Source organism: Podarcis vaucheri (genome assembly GCF_965113315.1).
Source record: "Podarcis vaucheri genome assembly, chromosome: 6".
NCBI lineage: Eukaryota > Metazoa > Chordata > Lepidosauria > Squamata > Lacertidae > Podarcis > Podarcis vaucheri.
In genome coordinates this window covers 33218948-33233499 of record NC_138764.1, presented here as the reverse complement: position 1 = coordinate 33233499, position 14552 = coordinate 33218948, and the positions used below count along the sequence as shown (strand labels likewise).

Below are 14552 nucleotides of genomic sequence, written 5' to 3'. Positions count from 1 at the left end.
GGAAATTCGTCTTGTGAAGCAGCTCAAAAACAGAAAACCCTTTCGTCTAGCGAGTTTTTTGTCTTGTGAGGCATTCGTCTTGCGGGGCACCACTGTATTTGACCTAAGATCGTCATTAAAAAACGTGACACTTCTGAAATGCTCTCTAAGGTGAGAAAAATTCATGAGCACTGAGGCCTGATTCACTCGTGGCATTTGTTCTTCTTTGCATTCAGTTACACGACAGGAGGCATGGACTTCTTTTAGCGTGGTCCAGCTCTTTAGTCCTGGGTGAGTCGCTGCGATTGACAGTGTCTACATGTAAGAAGCTGGTTCACGTGCCTCCCCTCAGTGGCATCGTATACACATGTACACAATCAATTGGAGAATAAAAACTTTGTGTAGATTGTGTCTCTAAAGATATGCTTGATGTGCTGAGTTGGCCAGGTACAATATTGTTATAGGTGTGGTCTTGATCATGAGGTCTTCTTCCTCTTAAGCAGAGATGGGGAATTGTGGCCCTCCTGTGTTGTTGTTGTTTAGTCGTTTAGCCGTGTCCGACTCTTCGTGACCCCATGGACCACAGCATGCCATTCACTCCTGTTTTCCACTGCCTCCCGCAGTTTGGTCAGACTCATGCTGGTAGCTTTGAGAACACTGTCCAACCATCTCGTCCTCTGTCGTCCCCTTCTCCTTGTGCCCTCCATCTTTCCCAACATCAGGGTCTTTTCCAGGGAGTCTTCTCTTCTCATGAGGTGGCCAAAGTATTGGAGCCTCAGCTTTTCCTTAAGAATGGATAGGTTTGATCTTCTTGCAATCCATGGGACTCTCAAGAGTCTCCTCCAGCACCATAATTCAAAAGCATCAATTCTTTGGCGATCAGCCTTCTTTATGGTCCAGCTTTCACTTTCATACATCACTACTGGGACTCCTAGATGTTGCCAAATATTGGTCATGTTTGCTATGGCTGCTGGGAGCTACAGTCCAACAATATCTGGAGGGCCACAGGGTCCCCATCCCTGCTCTCAAGTAAAACAATCCAAAATCATGGTAGGTGCAGTTATCGTAAATTGGAAGGATTGGCTGTAGTCTCTATATGTTTCTCTCTAAGCAGTTATGCATAATATTCTGTAGCTGTAGCCTTTTGGCTCTTCAGTCTGTACATAGGAAGAAACAAAGATTTATGTCCTGGACGATTTCAGTTTAAAAGGATATAATTGCGCGTCGGTGTGTGAATATTTCATGACACCACGATAAGTTATCCGCTTGATATATGACGTAGTGCCTAAGGACAGGCAAAATAATAATAATAGGAAAAAGTGCTCAGTTAATTGCATTGGTAATGATTTCAGCAGATTAAAAAATGGAAAGGGGCCTGGTGTACTAGAAGCCCATCCTGAAAAATAAGCTTTCTACCTCTTCCTTGAAGAGGCATAACTCATAGCAAAGTGTGAGAGGCTGCCATACTGCTTGCAACACTGTGAGCACAGCTCAATGGGGTGAGACATTCGTTCCCAGAAATCACCCGAAGTTTCTAGCAGGTTTTTTTTTAATTGGTTTTCACATTACTTTACAATACAGATGTACCAAAGCCAACATCATTTCCTCCCCATCCCCCCATACATTTACATTTCTATTTCCTCAATCCATCATATTATTTTTTTCTCCTTCCCCCCACTTCCCTCCGCCCCCACTCAATTTCCTCCACATTATACAATTTACAATAATCTTTGCATTCTACAACCTTCTCAAATCATCTATATATTATTATTATCTTTCCTTACTAATTTTTCTTCCATCCAGTACTTCACATTTTAATCTAGGCATATTAGCATATCTTTTTTTGAGCAATATTTTGTCATATATTCATCAAAACATTTCCACTCCTTTTTAAATTTTTGATTCAACTGATTTCTTATTATAGTAGTTAATTTTGCCAAAATTAAATATTCATTTAGTTTACAAATCCAACCCTCCTTTGTGGTTATAGTTTGTGACTTCCACCAAGCAGCAATCACTATTCTAGCAGCTGTACTTGCATATAGACAACCCCCCCCCCCCGTGATATCTCATCATCTATCAATCCAAGGAGATATGTCTCTGGTTTCTTTGTTATTGATATTTTCAACATCTTCTTTAATTCTTCGTGTACTACTATCCAAAATTTCTTAATTTCCTCACACCTCCACCACATATGTTTTGTTCTTCCTATTTCTCCACCACATCTCCAACAGAGGTTGGATTTCAATTTGTGTATCTTTGCCAACTTAACTGGCGTTAAGTACCACCTATAGAACATCTTTACAAAATTTTCTTTAATTGTATATGAGGCAGCAAATGGTATATCCTCTCGCCAGAGTTTCTCCCATTGCTCTAGATAGATAGTATGTCCAAGATGCTGAGACCGTTTATTCATCATTTCTTTCACTTCTTCTTCCTCCATCATCTAGCGGTTTCTTTCTAGCAGTTTCTCACCCCGCCACAACACCCTTAAGCAAGACCGTACTTAGGGCAGTCTCTGGTATCTCCACATAAAAGGACACTCTCTTCCACCACACTTGAGGGAAGTTGGCTAGTTTAAGGAGTGGGGAAAGAAGGCTGTCTACTCATTTAGGTCCCTCAGCAATGGGGCAATCTTTGTTGGGTTAAGGTGGAACAGCGGAGGGGCTGCTACGGTTGCCCCCCAGCATCTGCTCCCTCAGGGGTTGCCTCACTCCGTTGAATGTTTGGGCTGACCCCGTTACTGAGTGAAGAAGGGAGTTTGCCTCGCCATTTTTCTTGCGAAGGCACAAGGACTGAGGAGACACCGAACGTAGATGAATACTATGCAAGCTAGTATGCTCCAGTATTATTAAGCACGACTACCTTCCTATAAGATTTCTAGGCTTCTTTCCAAATATACCCCTTGCAGGAAAATGTTTGAAATAGCAGGCTTTCGGATCAGCGAACTAAAATTACAATTCCTATATCGAGAAAAGCTTTGACCCTTTTGTCGTAGCGCCTTCAGTCTTTTCCCTGGATAGTTTGCCTTTCCGTTCTGAATGGGGAAACCTGATGCTGTGTAATTTATTAATGTCTTTGTTGAATTTTTTTTATGCTTTAGATAGAATAGACTTCCACACGAACATGATCACAAGCAGTAACGCAAAGTTTTATTAAAACAATCCTCTGTAACATTAACCCTTAACCCTGTCCTGCTTTTTTTTAAAAAAACCAAAAACCCAGCATTCTTTAACTAAGCATTTGATTTTATTAGTAATTCTGCTTTTGCCTTAAGTTAATTTAGTCAGTTATGGGGGATACATATACATAATTTATCAAATTCTTCAGCTGAAAGTGTAGAGTGGGGTTAAAAAAATTTTTTTTTAAGGACCAGTACTGGGGAATCTTGTGCGAGTAAAGTAAGGAGGAGAAGGAATGGAATGCGGGAGTGGAGTTGAACAATTGAGTTTCTATTCATTTTTATTTTTTCATTTTTATTAAATTTGTATACCACCCTTCATCCATATATCACAGGGGAAGAGTGGAGAAAGAGATCCCTTGTTTATCCCAATACCTTGCCCCCCCCAATCCAGAATTTGAGAGTGAGTTAAAAACAGAAACATCATTTCATTGCGCCCAGACAAAAGGAGAACACTGTTTCCTCAGTGGCGTCCTTTTTTGAATTTGTCTGTAAATTGAAAGTTGCCAGTTTTAAAAACAAATAAACAGGGTGAGGGAAAGAAAAGTTGTGTAGGGTTATATTCTGCAAGTGCCACTGGCAAGTTAACCATGCACCCTTGGCTGTGATACCAGAAGAGGGAGCCATCAGAGCTAGGCCTCAAAGCCAGCCTCCATTACTGGCGTTCTATAATGGTGTCTCTTAGAAAAGTTGTGAGGGGGACCTTGACTGAGGGGCCAGAGCTCAGCTTTCGCAGGGCCTGGGCTAAGTAGGAATGAGAGTCAATAGATTAGGAAGCTAGAGAAACCTTCGCTTCCCACACTGTCCTTAGCAAGCCTTAGTGACAAAACTGCCACATCCAAGCTCTCTCTTGTACGTGAGAGGAATTACTAAGCCATTCTTGACTGGCATGACTCACAATGCCATAATGCTGGCTAGAAGTCTAACTTCACAAGCAGTGTTAAGAAATGGAAATATGAAAGCTAAACGGCACCTTAAACCGAGGTTGCAGGCGCAACAACAGAATGTTTTTTGTCTTTGTTTTCATAATAGGAATCATAGGCTTGTCCTGCGCCAGGAATTTTCCTGACATGTTTCCAGGTGTAAAAATGGCGTGGTGGTGGGGATTTTGCCGAATTGGCAAAATGTCAGTGAAAACATGGATGTATGGTAAAAGTGCAGTGGAAAAAGTAGTGGAAACAGTTCCAAAAGCTTTAAAACACTATTTGGTGTGGGGAGGTTTCCACAGAAAAAGTTGACAATTTGGGTTGTTCCCCCAAAAACCTCAAGGGCACCCAGGGTTGCTGGCACTCCTTGCCCCAAATCAGAACTTGAAGCTAGGGTCTCTTTGGTGTATGCACAGTATATTCAAAATATCCACTTTGCCACACTTTGAAACACACAGTGCCTCTGAAAAGGGGCAAACCTAGTATTAAAGTACCCTTACCACAGAGTGGTAAATGGGGACTTTATGAGTTAATTTGCAACAAATTATAATGATATGCTCTCTGTGGAGCGTGTCTCACTTAGTACCCTAACCTTTTCCTAATGTTGTAACAGAAAAGGTGCTTACTGTATGGGAAAAGGTGAAAAAACTTGAATGACCACAGAATTATTAGCTCTGTTAGCAGATCCTCCAAGTGTCCCTATTTTCCAGGGACGTCCCTGATTTAGAGAAGCCATCCTGGTTTCTGATTTGAACCCAGAATAACCCCCCCCCTTTTCCTTAGGATGTTCCTATTTTCATTGGAGAAATGTTGGAGGGTATGGCATCCGACCTCCAATCTGTCTAAAGGCAATCCTGTATAGGGAAGGGTTTTTTTAATGTTTAATGTTTTTATTATATATGTTGGAAGCCGCCCAGGGTGGCTAGGGGCAACCCAATAAGATGTGGGCAGTATAAATAGTAAAATTATCATTCTGGAATGGGACGTCCCTATTTTCATTGGAGAAATGTTGGAGGGTATGTGTTAGGCCTGTGTGTCTCCTAAATGTTTATGACAGTCTCGCTCATAGATGGTTTGCAAACTCTGCATTCATATGGTTGGGATCTGTATTGCTGAGCCACCTTGAAGTTATAGTGCGCCTCAGAGTATCACTAACAGTGCTTGATTGACTCATAGTAATAACCAGAACAAGGACTGCACTTGGGGAAAGTGCCTTTTTCTCTTCAAGGCCTTTTTTGATTCAATGGAAGCTTGTTTCTGGTGCATGTACAAATGTTTTGCACAGTTGAAAGAGAGTGAGTGCACCGTTTCCCAGGGCTAAAAATAGTCAAGAGCTATACATGTCTATTCTGAAGCTTCATTGAGATCAATGGGACTTACTCTTAACTAAGTGTGCTTAGAATTCCAGCCTAAAGTGGCGTTCATCTCTTATATTTTGTAAATGACACCTTCTCTTTGCACTTTACTTGTCCTCTAGCATTATCAAAACTCAGTATAACTTGACCTGTTATATTAATGCTATTTATAAGGTGCAAACAAAGGTCCCACTACTTTCACTTCTCAGTTTGTAGTGTTCCGTAAGTGTCTGGTACTGCAGAAACTTTGGTGACTGTGTCAACATGGCGGAAGGCAGTGGGCAAGAAAAGACACGGTGGACTGCAACCGTAATTGTGAGTTCATCTCTTCAGGTACTGTATCCTGTCATTTTTTCGTACAAGTTGCTCTAGCCTCGCAAAGAGTCACAAAATAAATGGGGCTGTGTATTCCACCCTTTCTAGGAACACCTAATATAGAAGAGAGAGCCATGGCATCAAACCTTAACAACAGTGTCAGAACACAGCTCTACCATGTCCTCATATGACTGGGATTAAGGCCTCCAGATTAGAGAGGGTAGTCTGCAAACAGATTTAAAACCCACCACCTTTTAAATTAAAACTAACCACTGTGTTGCATTAAGGAATTGACTGGCATTGAAGCATAGCGTAATGGGAAGCACAATTCTGTAAGCAGTGAAGACTCCCAAAGTGCAGAGGGTACTCAGGTTAAACCAGTCCAGCTGACACTGCTATCCCATTAGGTTTCAGGGGGGCACCCAGCTCCTTCAGAGCTCCCAAGAAATCCCACAGTTCTGACCTCAGTTTGAGTCCAAAATTGCCAATCAATTGTGCTCTTTCTTATCGTCAAATAAACCCAAGTGGCCAGGGGAAGGCACAGAAATACACTGGCTTTTTTTGCTCTAGCACTCCCCTTCCACAAGTATCTCCAGTTATTTAGTCACTGTGGCATCATATTGACCCTAGCGTTCATTACCAAGGGGATACTAAACAGATCTGGCTAGGGCTATTTACTTAACGAAAGAAACTGGTTTGACGATTTTACCACTCCTCTTCTTCTCCAGACCTGTCTCATAGCCGCAGAATTACAGTACTGAGTTGGAAGAGGCCCCATGAGGTGTTTTAGTTTAATCCCCCAAAACGCATAACAATATTTTAATTCCATTAAATCAGTGTAGTGGCTGTTCAGAAGTGAGATTTTCTGATAAAGCATGCTTACAGCAGTCGACTTCTTATATTCCTGTGCTTTCCCCTCACCCCAAACACTCCAGAGGGGTTAAATGTCATGATCAAAGAGCATCAACCATATTAATATGCCCATTTCAATGAAATCTAAAACACTAATGGCCTGGCTAGAACAAAAGCACAAAACAGAAGAAGAAGAAGAAGAAGAGTTTGGATTTGATATCCCACCTTTCACTCCCCTTCAGGAGTCTCAAAGCGGCTAACAATCTCCTTTCCCTTCCTCCCCCACAACAAACACTCTGTAAGGTGAGTGGGGCTGAGAGACTTCAGAGAAGTGTGACTGGCCCAAGGTCACCCAGCAGCTGCATGTGGAGGAGCGGAGACGCGAACCCGGTTCCCCAGATTACGTGACTACCGCTCTTAACCACTACACCACAGATCAAAGGCCCATCTAATCCAGCATTCTCTTCTCTCAGTGGCCAATCAGATGCCTATTGGATGCCCAACAGAGGACATGAGTGCAATAACACACTCTCCACTTTTATTTCCCAGCAACTTGGTATTCAGAGGCATGCCCAGTAGCACACAACCATTCTGACTCTAGTAGCCACTGATAAACTTTACCCTCCTTGAACTTCTCTAATTTTCCTTTAAAGACCCGTTCTGACGAATAGTGTTGAACTAGGACCCAGGAGACTGGGGTTCAAATCCTCACTCAGTCATCAAGCCCACTGGGTGACCGTGGGTCAGTCGCTACCTGTCATCAGAACCTCCCTTGCAGGGTGGTTTTGAGGATAACATGGAGAGGAGGAGAGCCGTGTATGTTACCTTGAGCTCCTGGGAGTATAAAAGCAAATGTAAATAAATAAATAGTTGGGGGTTAACTTCCACCCTTCTTGGGATGTTCCCAATTTGTAAAAGTGACTGAAAGAAAATAGGGTGAGTGAGCTGGAGTCTATAAGAGTTGTGTTTTGCACTTGGAAGACTTTTACATCAGGGAGGATGTGGGGGATGCACTCTGTTATGGCTGTTAAGTGCCACTTCCTATCAGGTTGTAAGAAACCCTTTCTTCCTCCAACACTTGCAGCATCAGCAGCAGCACCTCCGTGACATTTAGAATTGTTGCCCACCTGAGGCCATCCCTGCTTCCCAACAAACAAAGTGGCTTTTGCATTGACTTTTTGTTAGTACAGCCAGTGCTCGCCAATGTGTTCCCCTTCCCTCCTTTTCCCCTCTGGAGCCTTCCTTTAGTTTGTTAATAGCAATTACAGGATGCAATGAACAGTCATAATGACAAACAGGCGATGCAGAAAGTGCTATAGATGTTTTTATCTGGGTTCTCCTTGCTTTCAGGAAGCATTTTGATTGATTAATCTATAATGTTGATCTTTGTTACTCTTTTAATGCAGTTTTTTTTATTAGTTTCCCTTTTCTTGTTGACAGGAACAGTTCTTGGAGGCAGTACACTGTCATTGCACAAGCTGACATTGTTCTTGATTGATAGAATAGAAAGAAACTTGGCTAGCTTATCTTAAGATGAAAACTTGATTGATAGGATACCTGGGTAATCTGTGACCCTCCGGATGCAGCTGGTCTACAGCTTGCAACATCTCTGGCTGGGGCTGATGGAAAACAGGCCCTCTTTAAAAGCTCCTGCTGCATTTGGAATACGTCTTCTGTCCATTCCTATCCTTTTTCTGGGTCCACCTTACTTTCCTGACTGTTTTAATGAACAGAAGGGGAATGGGATGACAGAGGCAGGAGGAACCGACAGGAGAAGACTCATTTTCTCATTGGATTGGGGAGTTTAATGGATGGCTCTCCAGGCTGCAACTGGGACAACTGTTAAGTTCTGTTGTATGGCAAGCTAAACATAAAGCACCTTGGTTATAATGAGCAATATTTTAATGAAAAGGATGCATGTTTTATAATATACAGTGGTACCTCGGGTTACATACGCTTCAGGTTACAGACTCCGCAAACCCAGAAATAGTACCTCAGGTTAAGAACTTTGCTTCAGGATGAGAACAGAAATCGTGTGGCAGCGGGAGGCCCCATTAGCTAAAGTGGTGCTTCAGGTTAAGAACGGACCTCGGGAACGAATTAAGTTCTTAACCCAAGGTACCACTGTATGTTAGCTTAGTGGGAAGAGGATTAAAGGTTAAAAAATGATCAACGCTGTAGATATTTCTGCTCTCTTTTTTGTCATTATAATACGAGCTTGAAGTGACCCAATTAACTTTATTTAGAACTGGTGAGCATGTTTTAATCCTGTATTTTATAACTTATTTAGGGTCATGAAATTTCAATGTCCCTACAAAATCAGCAACACCGGGTTCGATATTCAGATACAGTGGAAAATGGATCAATAATTTTCTCTCTTTCTGGTAGAGTATCTTAAATTATGGGAAATGTGACCATTAATACATACACACACACACACACACACACACACACACACACACACACACATGAATTTATTTATATTTCATTTAATGTATTTATTTATTATTTATATTTATTTCATTAAATATATATGCTACTTGATTGTGTGTGTGTTTATAATCTCAAAGCGGTTTACAGGGCTACTTAAACTGCAGAATTCAATATGGAAATTAAGAGTGATAAGTTGTACACATGGTGGTCTTGCAGCATCCCTACAACATAATTTGGGTCAGAGTATCAATATGCTTTACACCCAGTGAATTTTATGGAGGGCATAATCTCAGTCTCCATAACTGACCCTTTAGAAATCCCCCAAAGCCAAGAAATTTGTAATGACTGTTATGCTTCTCTCAAACTGGACATAATCACATCTGAAGGAAATTTTAGAATGCTTGTAGCCAGATATGAATAGCAGAAAATGATCCTGTAGACTTATAAGGCAGAATAATTTTAAACCATTTCAAGCTATGAATGTTGGGTTTCATAGCCCAGTTCAACAAAAAACACTTGTTTGTTATTATTTTGTCCACTTAAATAAATCACCAACAATTTACTAAATTCTGTTTAAAAGAGACAGTCCCTACCCATGGGTTTAAAATGTAAATAGACATCACACAAAAGGAAAAAGGATGAGGAGGAAAGAGGAAGACAAGCAAATTCATGTATAATTTTTTAATATGTTCCTCATCTTCCTATCCTAATTTGAGAATCACTGTAATAAACTAAGCAGATAGCATCAGGACACTGTAGAAACAATTAGCCCCCTTTCATCTGTTTGTATGGGGCTTCCAAATAAACAGGCTGGGAAATGAATGAAAGAGTAGCAATGAGTCTATCTTCCACATACATATGCCTAGGACTACAGCTTTATACGAACAAAACACTATTTCAATAGTAAATATACCAACTATATATGTATTTGACTATTTTTTATATGCAGTTAAGTCTGACTTGATCATCATATTTCTTCCTGCCCAGGAATTGCATTTTTGCTGGTCGATGCTCAAGGCTTATTTTTCACAGAGAGAGAGGTTTTATTTGAAAGAATAAAGAAGTTCATGACCATTCACAGGAATGGATTTTTGCTTTTGTCAGCTGCTCGTCATGGACCAAAAGAATGGGATGGGATGTTCAGAGTTCAGCAGAGGTATGAAATTTTAAAAATCGTCAATAGTTTGTTTTATTAGTAAAGGAAACTAGGTATAATAATATGAAATGTTTGCTTAATTATCAAAGATGTAGGTGAATATGATTTTGCTCAAAGAATTTACCCAAAGAATAAAAACCCCGTTGTCATATTGCAGTTTATAAGAAAATGATGCATCTCAGTCAGTATGACTTGGCATACTCAAGTTTGATAAGATGAGGCAATTTTGGAAATTTAACAAGTCATCATTCCCTAAGTACAAGATACCACCATTTTGTGTTACCTTTTCAGAGACTGAGGGTCCTATCCTTGGAAGGCAATTTGGAAGTAAATCCTGTTGATTTCAGTGAGACTTACTTCCAATCAAGTATGTGTTAAGACTGCAACAAGAGTTCTAATAGTCTAAAAATGAGAATTACGCTTTTGAAAGTCTAGCAATACAGATCATTATGCCAACAAAGAAGAAATTGGCAGGGGTAGTACAACCTGAGGGCATGGCAGTACAGCGGTACCTTGGGTTACATATGCTTCAGGTTACATACACTTCAGGTTACAGACTCCGCTAACCCAGAAATAGTACCTCGGGTTAAGAACTTTGCTTCAGGATGAGAACAGAAATCGTGCAGCAGCAGCAATGGGAGGCCCCATTAGCTAAAGTGGTGCTTCAGGTTAAGAACAGTTTCAGGTTAAGAATGGACCTCCAGAACGAATAAAGTATGTAACCAGAGGTACCACTGTAGTACTGCAAGAACAGAGCATATCCTGGAGTAACAGGATGCTTCAATATTAAGTGGATGGTTCAATATTAAGTTTACGTTCAAAGTCTTAAAAGTGAGCTAGGAAATTGTCCCATCTGATCGTAATGGCCACTATTAGTAACATAATTATCTCTGTGTGTTCTCCCCTGCGTTTAATTTCCCTCTGGCCTCATTGTTTAAATTCTTCCTCCCCTGCCCTCTCTCCGTTTGCCTGCAACTTGGGCAAACACTTCATGCAAACCTTACGGTCCGCAAATAACATCTTGCTGAAGACAATGCTGAAACACTTTGGGAAATAAACAAAATTGGAAATGTTTTTTTGTGACCCTTTAGCTTCGCCTTTTCCTTTTTATTTCATCTTGGGTGTAGCCCTCTTGTTTTCCATGTAGCTCAGTACTATGTACTCCTGATTGTAGTGACCGCCTGGGGCAGGGGTCTGCAACCTTTAAGACAAAAAGAGCCACTTGGACCCGTTTCCGAAGGAAAAAAAAACCTGGGAGCCGCAAAACCATTGCGACATTTAAAACAAATATATCTCCAGAGCCGCGATCTGACAGCGGGCAGGAAGGTGACGTCGGGACTAACGCACGCACCGCCCCTATGCGACGTCACAGCCAGTACAGTGCCCGCCACAGTGGGGAGTGTCGGGGCGCACAATGTGCCTCCCCCCCTCGCTAGTATCCGCCCCGGAGCCGCGGCAAAGGTGTAAAAGAGCCACATGCGGCTCCGGAGCCGCAGGTTGCAGACCCCTGGCCTGGGGTTTAAGGACGGCGTCTTTTCCATCACCTGAATTCTTGGTGCAAAGAAAATATAGAGAAAGGAGAATTCCTGGATGTCAGGCTCTAAGCCTGGGAGCAGTGGTAGGGAAGGACTTCAACTACCTTCTGCTATCCCAATCCTAGTGAAAATAAGTACCAGCTTTTGCAAAATCCCAATTTGCTGCAATCATATTAACATACCCTTATGTAACAGCATGCTCCAATTCTTGTCCATGCTGTAAAAAATATGAATACTGTACTTAGCTTGATTGACATTTTGAGGGTTGTTTCAGGTTCCTAGGCAGCAATTTACGAATAATCCCAGTCCACAATACCGCTGAAGCTATTAAACTCATGCTAACTATAGCAAAAGTAAGTAGCAGAATTTTATTGTGAAATAATACCGTACAGCATAACAGCTATGACAATATAGAATACATCAATAGGATTTCCACATACTTTTTTGAAAAGTCTCTCATACATGCTAAGCATGTAACTGCATCTAAAATGAGCCAATGTGGTTTAGTGTTTTCAGTGCCAAACAAGAACAGGGAAGGTTCTGATATAAATTCCTATTCAGTCATGAAACTCATTGGCTAACCCGTACAGGGCTATTGTGATTTACCGTATTTTTCGCCCTATAGGACGCCCTTTTTCCCCTCCAAAAATGAAGGGGAAATCTGGGTGCGTCCTATGGGGCGAATGCAGGCTTTCGCTGAAGCCTGGAGAGCGAGAGGGGTCAGTGCGCACCAACCCCTCTCGCTCTCCAGGCTTCAGGAACACATCCGCAGCCTAGGCAGCCCTACGGGAGGTCCGGCAGGGATGTCTAGGCTGCGGATAGCAGCCTGCCGCCCGGTGGGCGGGGCGCCTTGAAGCAGAGCACCCCCTGCGCCAGGCAGACATCCGCAGCGTGGGGAGCCTTGCAGGAGTTCCCGGCAAGGCTCCCCACGCTGCAGATAGCAGCCTGCTGCCCGGCGCGAGGGGCGCCCTGAAACAGAGCACCCCCGTGCCAGGCAGACATCCGCAGCGTGGGGAGCCTTGCAGGAGTTCCCGGCAGGGCTCCCCACGCTGCGGATAGCAGCCTACCGCCCCGCAGGGGGGGCGCCCTGATGCAGAGCACCCCTCGCGCGGGGCAGACATCAGCCAGCCCCACAAGCTCGGGGGACAGCAGGGAGGCGCAGTGCCGCCATCCCGCTGTTCCTCGACCTGGTTCTGTTTCCCCGACCTGCTTTTGGGGGGGAAATAAAGGGAATTTCCCCCCCTTTATTTCCCCCCCAAAAAACTAGGTGCGTCCTATGGGACGGAGCGTCCTATGGGACGAAAAATACGGTATTTATTTTTAAAGGAGGGTGGGAAGAATAACCAAGGATATCCTTGGAGGAAAAGTGACATGTAAGTGAATAAAATAGTTATTTGCTATTTGGTGCTTGTAATACGAATTATAGATACTTGACTGGCAGATACATATAGGACCTAATGCTTAATGTGATATATGAATAAGATACAGTACTTTTACATAAATACTTCTGGCAATTATTATTGCATACATACCGTACCTAATTTTTAAAAAGTGTTCCCTGTAGTTTACTTTGCAGCAAAACCAGAAATAGAATTAAAGACTAAGACTATTTTAAGCTATGCTCTTCAAAATAACTACTTGTTCCTTTAAAGTTACTTCAGTTTAACCTAAGGTTTTTCTTTCAATCACACCAATATAAAATCAGAATTGAAGTATTAAATTTGTAAGCCTTTTAAAATCTAGTCACTTGAAGACGAGTCATTTGTAGACTCTCATTTCAAAATAGAAGCCAAAATTCTCTGAAACAGGGCCCTGCAAGTAAAATCTGTTATTTTACAAACCCTCTTTAGTACTTTCCCTCAGGATCTTTCTTTCTTGCAGAAAGAACCCAAAGTTATTTTCAACTCTTATGGTGTATTAATTGCACAAACCATTACTATAACCTGCTTTATTTCTCTCCTTGTAAAGACTACTTCAAAACCGCATCTGGACAACATTCGCTACAGAATGCTAATGGCAAAGACACAGATTGTAGAACAAAGCTGTGTTTGGAAAATGCTTCATCAAAGTCAACTGGCTTGTAGTTTAGTAAACACCACTTAATATTTTATTCAAAAATGTTTGGCCATGTTTATTTGCAAAATAGTCTCAATTTTGTGCTTTTAAAAAATGTATCCACAAAGCAATAAGCTTTTGAAAGCGTATTTCTGGATGTTACATTCAGAATTAAAATCAGTGTGTGATTTCTTAGTTTAATTTCCTATATAACCATCCAACACATATTACTGTTCACTTGAAAAGGCTAGCCAGATGTAAAATACTGAGGAAGAATGGTTATTATTCAAGAGTAACACCTTTAAAAAATGTACATAACTTTGCAAATAAATGGCATAGTTGTAGCCTACCCAATTTAATATTTTCTTTTCTAAGAATTATTTAGAACTTGTTATTCTTTTATTTCCATAAAGGAAAATCTCTTACTAAACAATTTGTATATTTAAGTCAATGAACTCCCATCTCCCAGACTTTTCATTCTGATCCGCTTGTACTTGCTCAGATATATTTCCAGAAATGACCAAGGAAATTTGCAGTGAGGAATTTACTCATAGCTGAAATGGTAGATAGGATAACTCACCTTTATGTCATCTTAATATAACATCATAATGATACGCTGGTGGGCCTTGCAGCTATGAGGTGATTCAATTTTCTCCAAGTAAGTGCTTAATCTGCCTACATCTAACAGTGCTGCAACATGCTGCTATATATCTCCGAATCAGTTCTATGATAACTGAAATGGGTTCTTAGTATCTACACTGCAAG

The 14552-nt window shown here is 41.5% G+C and overlaps 1 protein-coding gene across 9 annotated transcripts; it reads left to right on the top strand.

Annotated features, from left to right (window-relative positions):
- The first annotated feature begins 248 nt into the window (after positions 1–248).
- On the top strand, positions 249–14136 carry LOC309535173 (protein SPO16 homolog). Of its 9 annotated transcripts, none has more exons than XM_082228024.1 (6): positions 249–426; positions 5651–5774; positions 8899–8992; positions 10029–10197; positions 12007–12085; positions 13701–14136. In XM_082228024.1, the coding sequence occupies exons 2-6, from the start codon at positions 5706–5708 to the stop codon at positions 13833–13835; spliced, it is 546 nt and encodes a 181-aa protein (XP_082084150.1). In that variant the 5' UTR covers positions 249–426; positions 5651–5705; the 3' UTR covers positions 13836–14136. The 9 variants fall into 9 exon arrangements, with proteins under 9 accessions (XP_082084150.1, XP_082084146.1, XP_082084144.1 ...); XM_082228020.1 differs by lacking the exon at positions 249–426 and adding an exon at positions 1981–2850; XM_082228018.1 differs by lacking the exon at positions 249–426 and adding an exon at positions 1983–2814.
- The last annotated feature ends 416 nt before the right edge of the window (positions 14137–14552 follow it).